Below are 21,672 nucleotides of genomic sequence, written 5' to 3'. Positions count from 1 at the left end.
AATAAGTTGCACAACTTGCGCTCGTGGTAGATGCATAGATGGATGACAAACGCCAATTGAACTACTACCTAAGTTGGAAGGGGGGTCACCCCATTTTCGAAAGTTGGAACCCCTCCCTAAATATATGTACAAGTATTTTGTTCCAACTGATAAATGGTAAATGGTAAATATATGTACAAGTATTGTCTTCCAACTGATTTTCTAATGTGCAACATTTTACTCCGCACACACACAGAGTACCATAGACAGTCTATGATGTTACTCTGTCGCACACAGTAGAGGACTGTACATTTGTTGTTGGAAAAAAGTATTTAAATGAGGAGTGCGAGGAAAAAAAAGTTACCAGTAATTAGAGAGTGAAAAAAAATTAACAGTGGATCAGGTACGAAAAAAAATGCAACCTCTAAAATCTTCCAGACCCCACAGGATATCAAATGGTCCACCCCTAAAGACCTAGCCACGATCAGTAACTGGTGGACCAGTGTCGTGAGCGTAAGGAACAACCGGAACTACATGTCTGACACTCGGGCGCATGCGCAACAATCCTGACACATCAACATGCTTGAAGAAGAACGCGACCGAAACATGGCTGCTAACAATCGAGGGCATATGAGGCCGTCAAGATCACCACCTTTTGTGGTAGTTGGACTCTTAGTCGTTATATGTATCCTCGCTTTCAACTATTGGACAGTTTCTGCAAAAAACAAGGAGCTAGTAGCAAAAACTTCACTCCTGGAAAAAGAGTATGAAGCCACCGTTTTCAAAAAGGGTGCGTTGGAGAAACGCAATGACGTGATATCCCAGGATCTTGTTGGGGCAAACAGAAAATTGATCGAGCAACAGAAACTTCATGCGACGTTAGAAGAGAGAATTATCAACCTCCAAGACGAGAACAGAGAATTGAAAAAGGAGAATGATCAGCTAGCTATTGAAAGTCATTCGTGCAGGGATATGCTGGTGAGTAGCAAACGGACGTAAATCGGATCAGCGGCACAGCTGCAGGTGTGGTGACTCGACAACAAGTGCTGACGCGACGTACGTGTATGTGTGGAGATCTGTAGTATAGACTATAGTGGTCACTTATAGTGTGGAAACGGTTGTTATGCTGGCGGAATCATGTGTTCAAGCTGATAAAATTGCGTCAGTGATATTATCTTTAATATTGTAAGAGTAACTGTTATTATTATAAAAATATGTGATTTTAATAAAGCTATACTTGATCCCAGTACAGCGCTTCCCGGCGCGAGCGACCAAGCTACAGGCCACGTCACCAAAACAATATTATTACTTTTTTTATTGAGACTTAGAATCGAAAGGAGGAGCTTTGCTCAAAGTACAGCTGTGTTGTTTATGAGGCAGTCATTAAACTCTCTGGATAGTTTGCAAATAACAAATGTACCGACATAAAGTAATCTCCAAGCCCGAGATTTATCCCAAATGGGAGAAGCAGTTTGGCCTGTAGTGTAGACAGCTGCAGCAGGGCTTCATTGCCTTCAACTTAAGTCAAAACACCGGTGTCATACAAGTACACCATAAACCACCGCAGTCTTCGTCAACTATTAAACTAGTTTCGTCCTACTTGCAGTTTACAGGTACTGGAGGGTAGTCAAGATAGAATCTTGGGTGTCTTTAATTACGAGAAACATTTTTGAATTTCTGGCAAAACATGAGAAAAATGAGTTTTTGATATATGATTTTTGTGATGGTATGGCTATGTAAACACAAGTAGTACAACTACTGCCAGTAGAACTAGTAGTAGAAGGAAGAAGATAGGTTTACATTTCCACAAGTGTTTCATAGATTAAAGGGCAAACAAATCACATTTGCAACATTGACTCAATTTAGCTTGTATCATGAGTGTCTAGGCATGCCCCGTAAATACTCAACAAGGTTCTATTGTCACTGTGTATGCAGAATGATGGCAGTACATTGATACAAACACAAAAGCATAATAGATCAGTAGATTGTCTGCACCAGCCACACCCTAGGTCTAACAACCCGTAAAATGTGACAAAAAGTGTATGTCGTGGAATAACTATCAATGTCTTGACTTTGTGAACTTATCTTATATTTACAGTTCTTTTTGTTGTGTGTGTACCGTTATTTATTATCGTTGAAACCAAAAAAATGTGAAATCCAAGAGAGTTGAACTTTTATAGTTCCCACATGTAGTCTTCAACAATATTACTTTTTATCAGTTTCACAAATTCAAATACTGTATGACAATAGCAGTATTGACATTCTCCTATCTGGTCAGACAAGTTGATTGTTGGAACACAAAGGCAAAGTCATGTCTATGACATATTACGGTACATGGAATGGCAGTCAGTGATAACACTATTTTAAGCTCTATCAATGTCACCAATCTGATAAAGTGCAATTTTGGTTGATAACATGATTGTTGATACCTAAATGATTGATTTAAAAGATGTTCCAAAAGACACTTGATAAATCCCTGGAGATCAATCCATGCGGCTATGATTTGCAATCCAGCTGGTTACACTGGTACACCACTTTAACGGTGACAGCCTGAGTGTGTCAAGCATCATGTGACTACATTGTTGAAAGTTAGCAGTAGACCGCAACATAAACACATAGAGTGACGTACCTAAACATGCTAAAACTTTGTGCTTGTACATTTTGTCATGCAATGAATGTTCAGTTTTGGTGGTGTTTACACCTTTTTAACCCTTTTCCTGCCAGACAGTAATAACTGTATCACTTCCCCATCAGCCAAGTCAGTAAAAAGCGGTATTAAGCCAAAACATGACGTATTTTCACACACTTGGCTTGGTATGTTATAGCATCTTTTGTCCAAAAAAAATTAACTTTACAGTATTATGTTTTCAATAGCCTTCAAATATACAGTATTATGTTAAAATACATCATATTAAATATGTTGTGTTTCATTAATTTTAACCATCTTGATCTGGTGGTGAAATATGGACTTGGCAGGAAAAGGGTTAATCATATTCATCATGTGTATGAGATTGTGAAGGCATTTGTTGTAAGATTGTACATAGTACCTAGAACTGAGCAATAAAACATTTGATATAAGGAAATTCTACCGTCAATAACATAGAGCATATAAATTTCATGCAGCCAGAACCTTGAAATTGAAGTTAAATACAGCACATTTGTACCACAGCGTGTACTCAGACATACATGTCATCATAAGTGATCTTGTCATTTGGATGCATATTTTTATCTCTACATTTATGAAATGCCTTGGATGAAGCATAAATGTAGCGGCGCTGGTTTTTAAATAGGGTGTAGATTACCAGAAGTATTTTTCTAAAGGCTGGTATACTGGTAGATTTTATCATCCATAGTTCATAAGTTGCGTTACTGGGTTTCCTTTAAAGATAGAATAAGCCTTAGTTTTGTGAAAATCAGGAATTTTATTTGCAGGAGAGAGAGAATACAGGGATGGTTGCCATTTTGAATTTCAATCATCAGTAATTGAGTAATTTGTTTCTGTTGTACCGATATGTGCATGGTGACCTCGGATTTATATTCTTGATTGTGAAAGAGAATGGCTGAAACTTTGCCGGAGAAAAGTTTGAGCAAAAGTTTAAGTCTTTCATTTCCAAGATGCGAACTAGCTTAATATATCGTATACAAGGACAACTATTACCAGGGTTTGTACACCATTTTTCTGTCTTCCTAAACCTTAGCAAAAAATCTGAACATTGGAGTAACCTGTTAAGTATACCATGGAAAAGCTAGTTCACTTCCATTACATCTGTTAATTGTTAAAACAATTGTTTTTATTCGTTTTGTAGTTGAACATTTAATCTTTAAATGCTTATATCTTGTTTTTTCAACTTCTTTGCTTTATTATTTTCCAGGACATTGTAAAGAAGAATGTGACAGAAACTCATTATCAATTTGCAGAACTCAAAGGTAGGAAATAAACTGATGAAAAATAATCTCAGTTACTATTAAATAAGTTTGTTCCATCATTTGTTCAAGGTTATTTAAAGCTTTATAAACTGAAAGATGTCTAATGAGGTATGAAGCTATCTTACAAGGGTTTCTGTCAGTATACCAGACTGGGATAGAGCAGTCACTGTTGAGTACGGGAAGCAATATAACTTGATTTTCTGTCATTGTAAAGTACAGAAACATATGTCCCAACCTTATCAAAACAAAACGTAGCATTCTCTAACACTGATCAACTTGGCTTGGACCATCCTCTTATAAGATATACAGCCCAAATGCGAGGGCACTTGGTGAATATGAAATCTGACCTTGCTACAAAGTGTTGAGGGCAAAGGTCAAGACATTTTACAGCGGGGTTGGATTTTATGAGAAGAGTCAGAGTGTAGAGGTTTTATCTTTTGTATCATCTAAATTCAATATATTTTGTTAGGTGCCTATTTCCATTACATTTGTCAATGTTCCCAGACTTGTCAATCCCTTTATTATCAAATTGCCTTCTAACACCATGGAACATTGTATTGTACACTAAGTTTTGTGTCAAGGCATGGCACCCATTTTGTTCTAGAAGGTTCCTGCCCTGTATTCAATTTCAAAATAACCAGATGTCAAGGAGACATACAACATGTTAAGGCCTTAGAAGTTTTGATCATAGCTGATGACGTTTTGCCAGATAAGGCCCCAAATAGAGCGTTTGGATCTGTCAGTTGCCACATGCTAGTTTTTTGAAGTACATTTTCAAGATAGTTTCCACATTTGTTGCACATTGTATCATTCAAGTGTAGTCTTGTCTTCATTGACAGTCTACTACATGGCATAATAACCCTACATTTGTACTGTCTCCTGTAAGCTCATTCTTCACAACTGGTGAAGAGCCTTGGTTTCCTGTGCAGATCATACATTTAGGTTCCACCTTTTATAAAATTAAAGTGTAAACATGTCCCCTATTGTGAGATGATTTCAGAGCCAAGCTGTATTTAATTAATAATTTCCCCACTCACTGAGTTAAATGAAAAAGACTGGAAAACACATATCTGTAGCAGTAAATAAATTTCCCGTTACATATGTGTCTATGCAAACAGATAGTGTACTTTGCATGTCCACTCATCAAAGGTACAGGTACCATGTATGAGGTACTGTACATTTCCACCGTCAAAAGATCCATACGTGGGTGTTTTATTTATCCAACTTCAAATAGGTCACCATTTTTATCATTCTTTCCGCAATGACGATAGTTTACTCTGCTAAGTAAGATCAGTTCAAACAATCTTGCCAAAAGATCAAAACAGTTGTCAGCATAAACAAAAAATTACAGTTTTCAGTGACTTCGGTACCCAGGGTTCTCCTCACCCTGGTCGGGCCCGTCCAGCACTCAGAATTTCCGACCAGCATTGACAAGTGACCAACTGGCACTTGCAGTTCAATGTTTTGAACAATCAACATGAATGTCTATGACACTTTTGAGGTCAAGCAGTTCATAAAATTGCATGAAGAGTTGATGAAAACAATGGTACTATAGAATGCCTTTCAATAAAATGCTATTTAAATAATACCACCGGTTAATTACGGTACACTGATTTTGCATATGAAAAGCTGTTCAGCTGTTGAACGTATGTTCACAAGATCATCGTCCTATAAATGAACTAGACACGGTTTTCCTGTCACACAGTATCTCTGTACGATCGAAAGAAGGAGAAAAACTGCAGTTTTTTGCTTTGTACCTATTATCTGAAAGATTCCTTTTCTCTCCTGCTTGTTTCAGGTGTTCATGGAGATTTACAAAAAGAATGCGACGTGCTCAGTCAAAACAATGTGGAATTCCATAATGAGAAAACACAGCTGAAGGGAGACATAGAAATTTGCAACATGGAGCTGATCCGCTGTGGCGATGCCAAGATTGCGCTGAACCAAACAGTGCGAGAGTTGAAGCAGCAACTGCTGTTAATTGAACAACAGCAGCACCTGCAACATCAAGAGCAAAACGCGATGCAGCAGCAGAGAGAGGAGCTGCAACAACAGCAGGATGGCAGACAGCAGCAACAAGAGGACCGCTACAGTGAGCAGCAGCAACAACAACAACAACAACAGCAGCAATATGGTGACCAGCAACAGCAATACGCCAACCAAGAGCTACAGCAACAGCAATACGCCAACCAAGAGCTACAGCAACAGCAATACGGTGACCAGCAACAGCAATATGGCAACCAAGAGCTACAGCAGCGGCAAGAGAGTGACCAGGCACAACAGCAATACCAGCAGCAACAAGGAGATGAGAACAACGCTGGTGAACTGGGAAGACAAAACGAACAAGAGGATCGCCGTGAGGAGGTAGTAAATTTCAGAGAGCCTGCATTGCCGGCTTACAACTTTGAACCCAAAGAAATCCAGCAAGTCAACCAATATGATTTAGAGCCCCCTAGAATGCCAACAGATGACAGGTATGGGTTAGAACGTCCCGCTTTCCAGGATTATCCGAATCCTGATGACCAAGATGTCAACAGAGAATTCCCCACCAGGCAGGCTTTCCCATTAGATAATGTTGACAAGGAACAGGATTATGGCAACTATGATGAGCTGACAGCAGCACTGAGAGATCAGGAACTTGTAGATGTCCAACGCGAGGAAGATTCTCTCGCGCAGGTTGATGGCCAGGAATCTGAAATAGCAGCTTCTGATGCAAGCCATGATCCGCCCCAGCTTCCATATGTACTTCCAGCTTACGACATGCCGCAGGCAGGTCTTTCTTTGCATGGAGTTCTCACATTTGCCAAATAGATTTAAGTGTATGATCAAATTCTGGTATGCTAGGTCTACGTGTCCTCGTATACTGTTGTTGTAAAACGAGATCGACTTTGCAATGTCAAAAAATAAAATTAACAAGTGTTAATGTTGAAAAAAGTGGAAAAAGAAAAGTGTCACTAAACGGCATGATCCAATATCACCACTAACCTCTGAATTGAAAGAAAGGCAATTATAAATTTTCACAAGTTACTATTTGAAAAATCTGTTCTGCATTGCAGTAAGCCAGCAACATTTTGTTAGCAATGTTTGCATTGCTCTTTCTACAAGTTTTGAAAAATTTTGCTGTTTCAACGATACTTGACCACTACTTTCACAATCATTTTGAGTTTGATCTCCAGAATTTCTCATGAATTGATACAAGGCCATAGACTTCAAGACACATACAATCTTTTAGAAAAAAATATTGAATTCAATGAATACTTTGATACTTCTATCCAGATGCAAACATGCACAATGTCAAAGAAATACCAGCAGTATTGTACAACAGTTCAATCAAAATCACAACACCATATCGTATAATACATAGAAAAGTAAAATCACCTTCTGTCGTTTTGCAAACTGAAGAAGATAGTGATTAGACGACTGCAATATATTAAAAATTTATTTCATATTGGCATTTTGTTTGTAAAATGTATTGAAACCCATCACTGTCTAGCAGACAGCTTTTAAAATGTTATTACAGAGATTGCATCCCATCTAACACTGACTCTATTACCACAGTGCTTACGTGAATAATAAGTCTCAAATCTACAATTGTCTGGATGTACTACTAGTAGATATTTGGCAAATGTTTGACTCTTTATCATTGCTTGTTGCTTCATCTGCATGGCATGTTATTCTTTCTAATTCTGCATGTTTTCATAACAATTGCATTTCTTGCATGAGGTAAAGGGGTATAATTTTAAGGTTACACTGTGCCCGAGCCATAGTTTGTAATATCTTTCTTATGGTTTCTGTCAAAAACAAAAAGTGTGCATATTGACATATACCACAGAATATGCTTGTATTACTGCAAAGTTTATTACTCACAATTATGTTCCTTTTGGTCGCATCACACTGTCCCATTGAGTTGCTACATGTATGCTATGGTCATTGCCAGTAATACCGTGTGTGTCAACACTTCCATGGTATGTCTGTAACTACATGTACCGGGTATGCTGTGGTCATTGCCAAATATACCGTGTGTGCCAACACCTCCATGGTATGTCTGTTACTACATGTATGCTATGGTCATTACCAGTAATACCCTGTGTGTTAACACTTCCATGGTATGTCTGTTACTACATGTATGCTATGGTCATTGCCAGTAATACCGTGTGTGCCAACACTTCCATGGTATGTCTGTTACTACATGTATGCTATGGTCATTACCAGTAATACCGTGTGTGCCAACACCTCCATGGTATGTCTGTTACTACATGTATGCTATGGTCATTACCAGTAATACCGTGTGTGCCAACACTTCCATGGTATGTCTGTTACTACATGTATGCTATGGTCATTGCCAGTAATACCGTGTGTGCCAACACTTCCATGGTATGTCTGTTACTACATGTATGCTATGGTCATTACCAGTAATACCGTGTGTGCCAACACCTCCATGGTATGTCTGTTACTACATGTATGCTATGGTCATTGCCAGTAATACCGTGTGTGCCAACATCTCCATGGTATGTCTGTTACTACATGTATGCTATGGTCACTGCCAGTAATACCGTGTGTGCCAACACCTCCATGGTATGTCTGTCACATATTGCCTGTATCTGTGTATCACAATGTCAGCAAACGGTGTTTTTATGGTATGTCTTTACTAAACTGGTCATATCTGTCTGCCAAGCTGTATCAGTCCGGGTTATGTCCATATAGAGGATAGTAGGGTAGAGCCAATGGCGTACCGTATATGTAATGAAATTAAGGCAAGAACCAATCACGTACTGTATATGTAATAAGGGTCAAAGGTTACGTTGGTTCACTTTGTTCAGATCGCGATATGACCTGACAGATCCACCGATCGAGTGAGACTGTTGGCTACCCGGAAGTATCTTAGCTCAAGTCGATAGGCGACGTTCTACCGTGTTAAAAATTGTAAGATTTCTTCAAGAATAGTTTTCTGAGTTTCTTAACCCTTGACCATATTCGACAAAGAGTTATTGGACGTTTTTCGTTCTCTTTTCCAGCTTTTGGTTAACTTCTCGGCGATTGATCCGGCGCGCGTTTTTCTGAGCGAAGGGTCGATCGTACCGGGAAATGCATGGTGATCGAAAAAATCGTGCTCCATCGTGCTCCGATGACCGACTACAACAGTTGACCCATCTTTGCAAAGCTTGAAACATTCTCCATACTGCAGATGGCAAGGTTAAATTGAAATTTGACCAAAAGTAGGCGATATTTGGCGACAAATAACTTACTGTAGATTTACAAGGGTCAAATGCTGATTTCTAGGAGCCGTACCCGGCCAGGAAATTCATCCAAATAAGTGATTTTCAATGTACTAACCACTTGTGTCGGTCACCATCTCGGCCGCACTGAACATTGTGCGTAACGTCAACATCTAAAAACTACCCAGTGCTAAAAATAAAGGGTGAAATCAAGCCGAAAAGTTCCAAACTCGTTGCAATGTACGAGCCAAGGTTTGCATGGTTAATTATTCATGACGTTAGCGGCGGCAGGTTCGCTGATTGGTCAATCGTAATATCCTCTCTATGGACATAACCCGGACTGTGTATGTGTGCACGGCTTTGTCAGCAGTTAAGTTTTTGTAGGATGTATGTCCCACACTAGCCATATTGGTATCACATGCTGTGTTACCATGAGTGCATCACAGTGTCTGTATCTTAGTCTCCGTATCACCATGATTATCACTCAATATTGCACGGTCTGTATCACATAATGTCGGCATGTATCCCTCTCAATATTAAAAACTATCGATAATGTGCATGTAAAACAAAACATGATTTTGTTAGGGGAGGGGGTTTAGCTGTAATGCAATAATAACGCACAAAAATTTTCACAAACTGTAGGCCTCACCTTTGCCATGGAAACCATGTATCTGTGTGATTGTAAATCACCATTCAGATTTTGTTTTGAAATGTTTGTTGTTCAAAAGTCAATCATCAGTTCAAGCTTCCAACAAACTGTTTCAGGACTTTATCATGTTCTGTGGAACTTTAAATCAAAATTTTATCGTTGAATTTTCGCATATATAATCTGTCATTACGGAGCAAGGGGAGGATGTTTGAGGGTGGATTGCAGTGAGTTTTGTTTGCCATGCATGTTTTCTAGTTATCGGTATTACACCATCATTATCCTACTGAACATATACCATCTCTGACTTCATCGTAAGTGCATCACAGTGTACCGTACTGTATGCTTCTGTTTAGTATCATGGTATCTTAATTCTGCTGTGACTAAAGCATTACACTCTCTGTCACCTTCTGTATCACCCCATTTGTGTATATCCTTATTAACAGGGTATGTGTCAGTGTTTTGGCATACTGTACATGTAAGTGTGTTCCTTCATGCCTTACCACATTATGTCATTGTCACTTTGCAAGACCTATGTTCTAGTGTGTAATACAAGCATTGTAGTATTTTTTCTTTGCAATGATATACCCATATCATGCCGTGTTTCATAGCATTTTTATCATATACCCATGCCCATATTGCTACATCCTAGTGACGTTCAACGTAAAATATCAGCCGTGATATTTCACGGTAAACGTCGAGATATGCACGATGAACGTCATCAGTTTTAGAGTTTTCCCAAACTACATTAGCAGTTTGTTGGTAAACAACGTAAACAACAAAATGGCTGCCGCTCCCTGTCTGCAAAGCGTGTCGCCGACGTAAAAACTTGAAGGGCTTCGAGGAACACGGGTATTTCTGATTGCAAACTACGGAAATACCATGTTGAGTCTTGAAATGTTTTCCCATGGTATTTTTTGGTCAAGTTCTAGCAAACATTCTGCCATTCGCACGGCGCCGGCACTGTGCACGGTCTCCACCGAACAGGTAGTGAGCGCGTGGCGTGACAGCGATGTCGCGCGCGCGATGACTGTTGACATGGCAACTCTAAAGGTAAACTAACAAAATGGCGTCCCCTCTCCGCGCGAGCTCCGTTCCGTACGACGATCGAAATCAGGATAGATTTAAAGCTGAGCAGTTTTTAATTGGTTACAGTTGTAATAGCGTATTGCACCTTAAAATGTTCGTTCTGTATGACGATTTTTGTATCCCGGTGTCTTTCTTCTTGGGTTTCATTGAGATATGGACGACTTGCAGCGATGTCGCGCGTGATGTTGACATCTTCGTCGTATACTTTATGAATGAAGCCTGTTCACATAAACATTCTGATATTTATGCGCAAGGCGTAATAAAGTTAAGCCTCAAAATTAAAGGTTTTTCGTTCTATTAGTAAAAATTCCCTAAAATTATGGGCATGGGTATATGATAAATCGGTTATTACCCAATATCGCTTGTTCCTTGTGTCGTATCAGTATTCGTGTCATTTGTGCTGCGTCAGACACTCGACTTCGTCTCATGTCTGACGCAGCACAAATGACACTCATGCTGATACGACACAGGAACAAGCGATATTGGGTAATAACCTCTAAATGTCACACTGAACATCACGCAACCTGAGCCATTCTTACTTTCCCATCAAGTAGAACAATCACTAACTTTGCTGTTCTTTTTGTCTTGCTGTTTACATCCTGCTCTTCTAAGCAATTTTTTATTTCTACATCGACATCCCATCTATCTAACAAAAGCAACATGCTGTGTGTTTCCAATAGCTTGTAGCTTGCATTGGTTCTGGCTGGGGGTTCTGGCCAGGGATAGCTGCACATACAGTAACCTTGGCCCAGTAATTTAATACTAGAGGGACAGACAGTGGGTAGATTGACTGTTCATAAGCATTCAGTCATGAGTGTTGGCTTGTTATCTGGGACATGTTGGTTATGCTTGTTGAGGAAAATTTGATATTTGTGTAATTAGAAGCAGTTTGTTTTAGTGACATGAATAACATAGAGGTGGTGGTATAAAACATGGGATATACAAATTGTACTTTTATATGGCACTTAAAGTTTACTTCAGGGAGGCCTTAATCCAGTATGTGATAAGTGAATGTACAGGCATGTGGACTTAAAAAAGGATGCATTGGTGTAGTTTAACATGATTGTTGATTGCAAAAGGTGGAATAGGCATGAAGTTGAAAGGTCATGCATAGATAGACACCAGGAAGTTGTTCAATCATATACAGGATGTATTGCCAATGGGGATTATTTACATATGCAAAGGTTATGCCAGTGTCTTCAATTGACTGCAACAAATTATTCTCTTTTGCATTGTTCCTTCTAACACGTTAAATTTAACTCTATGTATACAATGCAGTATTTCGTTCTCCACAAATTCTTTTGTATATATCCTGTCAACTTTACCAATTCATATAATGTGGAAAAGTGTTCTGCATGTATATCATGGACTATTGTGTCAATAGATGGTTATTGCTGTTCACAAGACATGCTTGCTTCAAGCATGTTTTGATGTCTATGTAATATGATATATTATTAGGTGACTACATCAGCTTTGATGATGATTGTCACACTTTTGGTAATTTGCCATGATAACTTAAAAAATTTTGCCCAGAGATTTACCAGGAGTGTTTTTACTGTTGATGTACAAGAATTACTCTGATAAAGTCACAGTTCTTGTAAAGTTCATAATTTGAAAATCAGTATATTTATTCCATTCATCAACTACAGCTTTGACAAGCAACTCTACAAAGAATGTTGAGATACCTTACTACAAATCCAAAGGATAAATCAATAGGTCAAATTATGGGTGTTTTGACATGCTCTACAGAGTAGACCGAAGAGACCATAGAAAATTGAACAGGTTATCAATGTCATCTTGCTGTGAAGCATATTGAATAGGCCTAGACTAGTCATCAGCCACCAGTCACAATGCCATGGAAAGTGTTGCAATAGATAAAACAACAACCAAAAAGATTTTAGTACCTAGAGAAAAAAATTTGAGGCAATGTCATGAAATTGAATACAGTGAAAGAAAATATTCACCAGACTGCCTGCAAATGAACATTGATACTGCGTTAGATATAAAATATTCTTTTGGTGTATTTTGTAAATATTTCAGGACATGAATAACCAAGATCAAATAGCAGCACAGCCTGCAGAAGTTGGTGATAACAGACTGCAATACCAAGGAGATACACACAGGTACATTTATGGCCAATTTTACATTAATTTGCCTTGCTCTTTCGTTGAGTTCACATAAAGTAAGCATTCATATTTTGATGTAATACATGTCAATAACAAATATTAAAACCTGTCCTGCTGTCTCGACTGAGCATCCTATGTTTTTGTTTTTTTTGCCTCATTAATGCCTTTTTCTTTATTAAACACCCAAATAATCCTTGTGCTGCTGTCATTTTTGCGTTTCAGAGAAGATCAAGACAGACGTGAACTGGATGAACAAGGTAAGATTGCCGGAAAAATTCCTACAATAAACTTTCACTTACAGTCACTCTTTTCTCACTGTTTTGTGATATCCAGAAAACATTGAATACTTGCATAGAGTCACGCAGTGAAAAAAGGCATAAATTGCCCCCTTCCTGAATGGAAACTGATTATTTCATTCATGGGGTCCAGACTTAATGTAACAGTATGTATTCGGCCATGCATGGTGAGAATTGTTCACAGAACTTAATTTTTTGATTCAGACTGCAAAAATGTTCACCAAATGTTTTATCTTGCCTGGCTGCAAGCAAAGTTGAGGTTGTGAACAGTTAACAGTACTCTAGAATGTTTCAAGAAGTCAAACACACAAACTACCTTTCATATCAAAACAAAATTCATGAAAAATGCTAAAAAAGGAGTGACTTTGTCCACTTACTAGACCCAAAGATCATGACTTTTATTCAAAGAAATGTCAGTGAAGACATTGCCACTAACTTTTTTAACAGACATGATACCTTATTAGGAATAGTGTTCAGTGTTTATGTGAGATGCACAGCTGCTTTGTTCCATGTCTGTGCATTACAAATGAAAACCCAGAATGACAGTACAGAGTCACAATAATGATATACCACTACCAGTACACACATACTGGTAATTGCTAAGTTTCAAAGAAATTCAGTCATGTTTCACTGTTGAATTTGGAGATTCATTTTATCACAAAATTTTCTTGCACCATATAGGAAGGTTACCAGACCGAGATCCCGGCATGGTAGCCATGGAAGACGCACAACTTGAAGCAGACCGTCAAGCATTAGGTGGCGGTGAGTTCTGGTCTTGTGATTTTTTGTCAAGTCAAACTTTCACTGATCTAGAAATTCTTCCAAACAATTTAAACATTTATGAGCAAATTAATGTTAACAGGATGAATCTGTTACCAAGCAGAGACTTGTGAATTCGGAACTTTCTCATGCCAGCGAGTTGACTGTTAAGCAGAAGGAGATAAAAATCACCTTTTGCTATTGTTGTGGTCGTTCTTTTTTGATCAACATCTCCCTGACAGTGACACGTACCAGCTCAATCATTATATGTCAAGGCCCTGCTCATATCAAGTTGGTAAATGTAAACACAAATACACCTAAATGATGTAATTTCTAGTCTATAACAGAAAATATCTCATAGGAGTATTGATATATATCATGCATGTTAACCAGGACTTAAGTCAACATTCAACAACCTGTTTAAAGTCATATTTCAGTCAACTGAATGTTACATGATAAAATTCTCTAATGGAACACATTTTGTGTCACTTTGATGACATTACGAAACCAACTGTTATCATCTAATGTTATATCTTGTTGTTGGACACCATGATTCAATATAAATTATTTCTCGTATTCCTTTTTTTGTTTTTTCCCCACAGAAACAGAGCAAGGAGCAGAGGTAAATGAGACACTTTCAGATTGATCAGGTGTTCAATGAGAGAGAGCATCTATATACCAGTTTCCAGTGCGGTGTAATGCTCCAGGCAGAAAGCCTGGCCATTACGGTTGCCAGACATTTACACTCAGAGCTGTATGGCCTTACTCTGGAATCAACAAACATACTCTGGAGGACATTGCCTAAGTTTGGAATTAACAAGACATGTTCTGGAGGACAATTCACACACATATTCACACCAATTGCTTTGCTAAGTAAACATGATTTCATCAGATTTTATATCTTTCACTCAAATCTCTTTCATCTCAAAATTTTAAAACAAATCTGACTAACATGAAATAATTATGTGTGTTTTCAGTTCACTCCATCACACTGTAAAATGATACAGGAGCCATGGACACGATTTCAAATCACATAAACTATTTGTCCACTTACAACAAATCTCTAAAAGGAATGCAGTATATTTTTTGCTTTCCAAGGAATGTCAATGAAACTTGTACAAAGGTGTACTTTGTATCAGATGTGATATTAAGCCCAGAGAACTACTTCACTCTCCCTTATTGTGACCTATTTTAATATTTGTTGTTTATAAGCCACACTTTCCACAAAGTTTAACAAACTCTCTTTCATTGTATGTTTCTGTACGTAATATTTTTAGTTTTTTAAACTGTTGCATGCCCTTTAATGGTGGAGGTTTATGTTCCTGGCTTGTGTTCACAGGGTGAAGGCCCCAGGAATGAATTGTTTGAAGACAGACAAGAAAATCCAGGTACACACAGGCTAACAAAGTAACAAAAGAAACACAAAAAGACAAAATAAACTTTTGAAAGGGGGAATTTTCTTGATGTACAGCCAAACAGCTTGTACATGCAGTAGATGTAGAGAAACTTTTCCAAAAAATGGTGTCCGGTATGTCCCAATAGTCAAAATATTTTTGCATGTTTGCAGTTCGAAAAAGTTTTATTTTTTTATCTGTGTTTTGTTGTATTCATTAACACATTATACATCATCTTCAACTAACCCTAGATCTGTCTGTGAAATTCAAGAATAATCAACTGACTAGACTTGACTTTCCATCACTCTATCATGTGCACTCTCTACACTGCACATATCGTTTGCCTTACAAAAACACTGCAGTGTTTGAAATCCTATGTTTATATACATGTACAAAAAAATGTTTTTTACTCGGAAATGCAAAGAAATTTTACTTGCAAAGCATCGTTCCTGTATGTTTTTTCAATGACCTGCATGAAACAGCAACTTAGAATGGAAAAATTATCCTATGTTTGTTAACCATGCTGTTGATTGCAATTGTAGAATACTGTTGTAATTGTTACCTGCATGTGGTTGCCCCCTCATGTATGTTAACAGTAATACATAGTGCAAAGAGCATCTTTGCATGTTGCAAACCAACACAAAGCTATCTTTTGTACCAATTACAAATAAGTAATCTAGGAAACTTCAACTTGAATGAGGGGTGAAAACATTCGGGGTGGAACAGTCAAGATTTCATGTATTCTGTGCCACCAAATGAGGCATCGGACATCTGAAGTGACAAGATTTCTCTTTATGTGTGTGCGTGTGTATGTGTGAGAGAGAGAGAGAGAGAGAGAGAGAGAGAGAGAGAGAGAGAGAGAGAGAGAGTTTGTGCATGTGTGCAGAGCAAGCAAGGAGAAAGGGGGAGATTTAAAGTTTCAATTAAACAGAACTTGTGCCACACAAATCGTTGATAGTGATTTTGTTACCAATATGTCTGATGACCATTTTATAATCAATTTTACCACAACAGACCGAAACTAAGTCTCCGAGTTTGTTTAATAAATGTTTCATTTTGATTCAGCAAACTGTCTGTACATGTCAGTGACGTCATAGAAACTAATCAGTATTTGTGTATAAAAGTAGGAACTAGATAGATAAACTGCTCAGAAATAAAGGGTTTTTTGTTTTTGCAGTTTCATTTCATGTTGAAATGTGCGAAATGTATATGTTTGTTTCATATTTCTGTAACTCCTTTTGGTGAAAAAAAAGTGATGACAAAAATCGGCATGCTGAATATAATTTGGCATAGCCATAGACTTGTGATCAACTGTACCAACTGTACTGATCTTACAGTTAGCAGGTTATCAATTTTAAATGGAAAAGGCTTTGATGTCAGCCATTACCTCATTTGGAAAAAATTTCTGCATCTTTGAAATTCAGTATTAAACATATTAACCCTTTCCCAACCAAACTGTGATACATACAACTGAAGTGTTTTCGAGGTTGAGAAGGATCTGTGTTGAAGGAAGTAGACTGGAAGGATTCAAGCAGGGAGAGACAAGTTGCTTTAAATCCAATCTAGCAATTTCTCAAAATTCATAGACCCTAAACCTTCATTTTTTTAGGGTCTATGGTCAGCCAAATGTCAATACATGTCACGTGGCAAAGCACATGGGACCCATTTTTGTGTAGCAGTTGATTGTCACGTAATCTTACAGGACACTGATTCTCATAATTCACAGGGTCAGCAGCTTTCAGCAAATATTTCACTTGGAAATCCTCGTTTAATTACTACTTTAACCCTTTGAGTGTTGTAATTTTTCCCTGCCAAAATTTCTGTGCAACATTCTACCAACTATTAAAATTTTTCAGTAATTCTATTGATAATTTTGACCAAATGGATATCATATTTCATTGGCCAACATTTTTTATGAAATTATGTCAAAAATCTGAATAAAAAAAAAATTGACTGGGGTATGTTTTATAAAGGTGACAAAAATTGACTTTGGCAATCAAAGGGTTAAAATTGATGTGTCGTGCTTAGAGGCCAGCAAATTCATTTCAGCGTACATAAACCAGTCTTTGATGCATTTCTTTCAGTACAATAAAATGGCAAGTGATCACAGCAAATATTTTGAAAAGCTGTTGTTCACATCTCAGGGATTTAGTTTGTTTCAGTGACGTGAGAATTATTTAGCATACAAAGGTGTTACTGTCTGTTGTTGTTCTAATGAAAATGTAGCACATATTAAATCCTTTGGTACTACTTCACTAGGATAGGAGTCCAACCATGCCGTAGAAATCATTGTGTTGTACCACAATTTTCTGGTGGGAGGTATAAATTTGAATTGTGAGATCCACAGCACAAGTAGCTGCCAAAGCTATGGAAGGATCTAGAGAGAATTACTAGTATTCTCACAATGTTTTTGTTTCTGAAAGCACTTCTGTTCTAGGCATATAATAGTGATTCATCGTATTTGACTTGCAGATGCGGAGGCCAATGTTGCAGCAGCCAATGATGCAGAGGCCGATGTTGCAGCAGCCAATGATGCAGAGGCCAACGATATAGAGGCTCGTGATGAAGATCAGGAAAACCAGGGGGAGGGGAATGATATCAGGGATAGTGAGAGGGTTAGGGAAGAAGAGGAAAGGGAACTGAATGAAGAAGATATCAAAGAGGACAATGAAAATGAAAAAGGTATTCAAGTTGTTGAGGGAGATGAAAGAGATGACTATGGAGATGATGGTGATGACGGTGATGCAAATTATATCAAGGTTGGAGAAGGAGATGATGAGGATCATGTTGAAGAAGAACAAGAGAGAAGCTTTGATGACAAAGAGGCTGAAGACCCCAACAATGAACAGTAACACTTGAAGCTTGAAATTCCAGCTATGTAGCAAATACACGTCATCAACATCACAAACGAACTTTGAAGAGGAAAGACTTGCAGTAGCCAACTGTCATGACTGTACAATACGCATTTCTTCCTATCAATGCATAGATTTCTGCCCTTTTCTATGAATAATTGAACCCATTTTTTTCTTTCACCAATTGCCAATGAAAATGGTTCGTCAAGATATTATTAAGTCAAATAAGTCAAAATCAACTTCAACAGAAACAGGATTATGGTAATTAGGAACTGGAGCTTGCACAGAAGATAATAAGGAAAAAACCTAGCGGTAAATGATAATAGATCATAGCATTCAAGTTTGGGAGCACCTTCAAGAAAGTTGATCTGCCATGAGAAATAAACTCTGATAATATGTGAAGTTTTGGCAGGAATGTGTTCATGTGGTGCGCAATGTTTTTGCCAAGGTCTGACAACATGGCTCAATGGTTTTGGAATCCTTCATGATTGCTGTGCTGTGTCTGTGGTACACTTTGGGGGGACCCTTTTACAATGACTTCAGAACCTCAGCAGCACTAAAATCATGTGTATATCATAGGATCAGTAGTTTGGGCTGGAAGTACTGCGAAATTGTCTCATAGTCATCTCTTCTCAAGAATGTAAAAATGTTGTAAATGTAAAAAAATTGTACAGTTTTCTTTGTACCAGCTCTGTGTCAGTGCACTTGGAGTATAAAAATATTGAGATCAATTCATACATGGAAAGTTTCCCTCAACGACAGAAATACATTTTCCAAAGTTTTGTACTTGCCATGTATTTCGATTACCAGATGTGACCTCATCATAGTTGTCTTGAGCTTTTTAGTGTCCTCTTTGATACTTTTTTAGGATTTGCTTACGATCAAATGAAATGATAAAATACTCAGCAAGTGCAACATTCGACATCACAAAAACGAAATAAACCTTGGTATATAGTTTTGTACAAGTACTTAAGGGTAGCGGATTAGAAGTTCAATATGTTGTGGTAAGTTCAATGACCTATTTACTACTCAGACATACTTTAAGTATTTTTTCAGATTTGATTTGTCAGTTTTTGTGTCTATTTGGTGTATTTATAAGGCAAGAATCTCATTTCAACTGTGCAATGTTTTGTCTTTTTTTGAGCCGTAAACTGATAGAATACCAGCATAAGGCTTGAAAACAGCTGTTTATTTTCATGTGTTTAGGCATGTATTTATTTATAACTCTCTGCTGTGACCTGTGTGTATGCCTTGGCTGAACTTGTCACTTTTCACCTTAGCTTATAGCAGTCACACACACTTTTATATCACCTGCATCTCACTATGCTGTGTTTGTTTATCAGATGTCTATCTACTCTTGTGAATGAAATTTTCAAAACTTTTTTGTACTTTCTTGGTTTTATTGTTTATTTTGTTGTAAGTATCCTTGACATTTCAGTGTCAGGATTCACTGTTTCTTTGGTTTCTTGTCAGAGTATTGGAAAATAAAACTAGGGGTATGTTCATTTATATATGTAATTAAGGGGGTCTCTATTGACGCAGAGGCTCCATGATATGATTGTCAAAAAAATGTGGAGAAAATGTTTCAAAAGAAACTGTTCAACAACAGACTTACTTGTCACCAAAGCAAATTACTAGTAAGATAAGATTATTTTAAGAATTCAAAGAAGAGTACAGGCAGACACTGTTATTTGAATATCAAATATTCAGATAGTTGGTTTAATTCAGATGTTCACATGTGTAGGAATCCAAAAGATATTTCTTTCTGTTTGCAGTAGGCATGTAAAGATGTTCACTAAATTCATAACCTTCAAGTTTCATTCCCAGCACGTGTAGTGTTGTTAAATCTTTCCTCAATTTTCTATAGAGAACAGAGTATCCAAGTACAGGTACATGGTTATTTCTCGGAATATTTTCCATTGATTTTTATCTCAAAGTTGCCAATATCTGAATTTTGAGACAACTTATAAATGCAATGTTTTGTATTTTCTGTTGGGAAATCACAGCACTTCATTGGTTTGGATAACACTGTGAGTGGCCAGTTTGTTTAACAACCTCAAAACATGAACTTTGTTTTCACAAATGATGAGGAAAAAACAGAACTTGAGGCAGAATTAATATTTTATGAAATCTGTGGTTCGAATTTTGTTCAAGTAACTTCGGTATTGAGAAACTTTAAATTAGTGACTACTGGCTTACCATTTAATGGCTACTAATGTGTTGACTAAAACTACATCCATATCTACCAGTGGCTACTGATGTGTTGACTAAAACTACATCCATATCTACCAGTGGCTACTACTGATGTGTTGACTAAAACTACATCCATATCTACCAGTGGCTACTGATGTGTTGACTAAAACTACATCCATATCTACCAGTGGCTACTGATGTGTTGACTAAAACTACATCCATATCTACCAGTGGCTACTGATGTGTTGACTAAAACTACATCCATATCTACCAGTGGCTACTGATGTGTTGACTAAAACTACATCCATATCTACCAGTGGCTACTGATGTGTTGACTAAAACTACATCCATATCTACCAGTGGCTACTGATGTGTTGACTAAAACTACATCCATATCTACCAGTGGCTACTGATGTGTTGACTAAAACTACATCCATATCTACCAGTGGCTACTGATTTGTAAATCACTAACTACCGATACTACTGAAGTGTCAGCTTATTGATAACTATGGTGTGTCTGTAGACAACTGCACAACCCACATAATGTATTGATTTCTGTCTCAGGTTTCAGTACTTTTCGATATCACCCAATGAAAAGTCTGTAATTCTGCCATCTTATTATCTCATGAAAATCCACCAGGCAAGGAGTTCAAGTGTCTCACATCAGCCAATATTAAAAGCAATAATTCACTTTTTTCCGCAATCTTTTATGTATTCTTTGTTCTTTTGAAATGAAAACAGTCAATAAAGTTGCTGTAAAGGTTTGGGATAAACAGTGATTTGCATTGTGTTTTCTTAAAGGGAAACCATTGTCGGAAGTGCGCCTGTGAGAGTTTCTTATTTACAAACAATATATTTCGTGCATATCTAGATGCACCTCATCATCATAGATGCAATATCTATATTATATGATGTAGATTATGACAGAGACATATTTTAACTTTCATCAATCACCATTGTACGTTGGATACAGTGTTTACATGGGTCGTATGGGTCTCATACGACCTTTCAGCGCAGTTCCAACAGCGGTATCCCTTTGAAAGGACAACTTACTTTTATTTGTTCTTCATGATTAGGCCTACTAAAATATTTTGTGTATCAGGCACAGAAGATGAGAAAATTTACAAAAAAACATAATTGCTTTGTGTACTTAAATTACGGGCCTTATAGATCAAAGTCAAGATGAGGGGGTGGT

At 37.6% G+C, this 21,672-nt stretch overlaps 1 protein-coding gene across 3 annotated transcripts; it reads left to right on the top strand.

Moving 5' to 3' along the window:
* The first annotated feature begins 529 nt into the window (after positions 1-529).
* Positions 530-21,250, top strand: LOC139121035 (golgin subfamily A member 6-like protein 2). 3 transcript variants are annotated; one of them, XM_070685623.1, is made up of 9 exons: positions 530-957; positions 3,852-3,906; positions 5,705-6,270; positions 12,898-12,980; positions 13,206-13,240; positions 13,961-14,041; positions 14,641-14,660; positions 15,378-15,426; positions 17,905-21,250. In XM_070685623.1, exons 1-9 carry the CDS (start codon positions 559-561, stop codon positions 18,282-18,284), a joined length of 1,668 nt encoding a protein of 555 aa, XP_070541724.1. In that variant the 5' UTR covers positions 530-558; the 3' UTR covers positions 18,285-21,250. The 3 variants fall into 3 exon arrangements, with proteins under 3 accessions (XP_070541724.1, XP_070541722.1, XP_070541723.1); XM_070685621.1 differs by having other exon boundaries at positions 5,705-6,675; XM_070685622.1 differs by lacking the exon at positions 15,378-15,426 and having other exon boundaries at positions 542-957; positions 5,705-6,675; positions 17,905-19,802.
* The last annotated feature ends 422 nt before the right edge of the window (positions 21,251-21,672 follow it).

This window comes from Ptychodera flava, chromosome 21 (assembly GCF_041260155.1).
Source record: "Ptychodera flava strain L36383 chromosome 21, AS_Pfla_20210202, whole genome shotgun sequence".
NCBI classification, from domain to species: domain Eukaryota; kingdom Metazoa; phylum Hemichordata; class Enteropneusta; family Ptychoderidae; genus Ptychodera; species Ptychodera flava.
This window is presented reverse-complemented; position numbering and strand designations above follow the sequence as displayed.

Coding starts and splice junctions, on each gene's coding strand:
- LOC139121035 (XM_070685621.1), top strand. CDS start 559: ATGCTTGAAGAAGAACGCGACCGAAACATGGCTGCTAACAATCGAGGG. Junction 14,042..14,640: donor CCGTCAAGCATTAGGTGGCG/GTGAGTTCTGGT, acceptor TTTTCCCCACAG/AAACAGAGCAAGGAGCAGAG. Junction 15,427..17,904: donor AGACAGACAAGAAAATCCAG/GTACACACAGGC, acceptor TTTGACTTGCAG/ATGCGGAGGCCAATGTTGCA.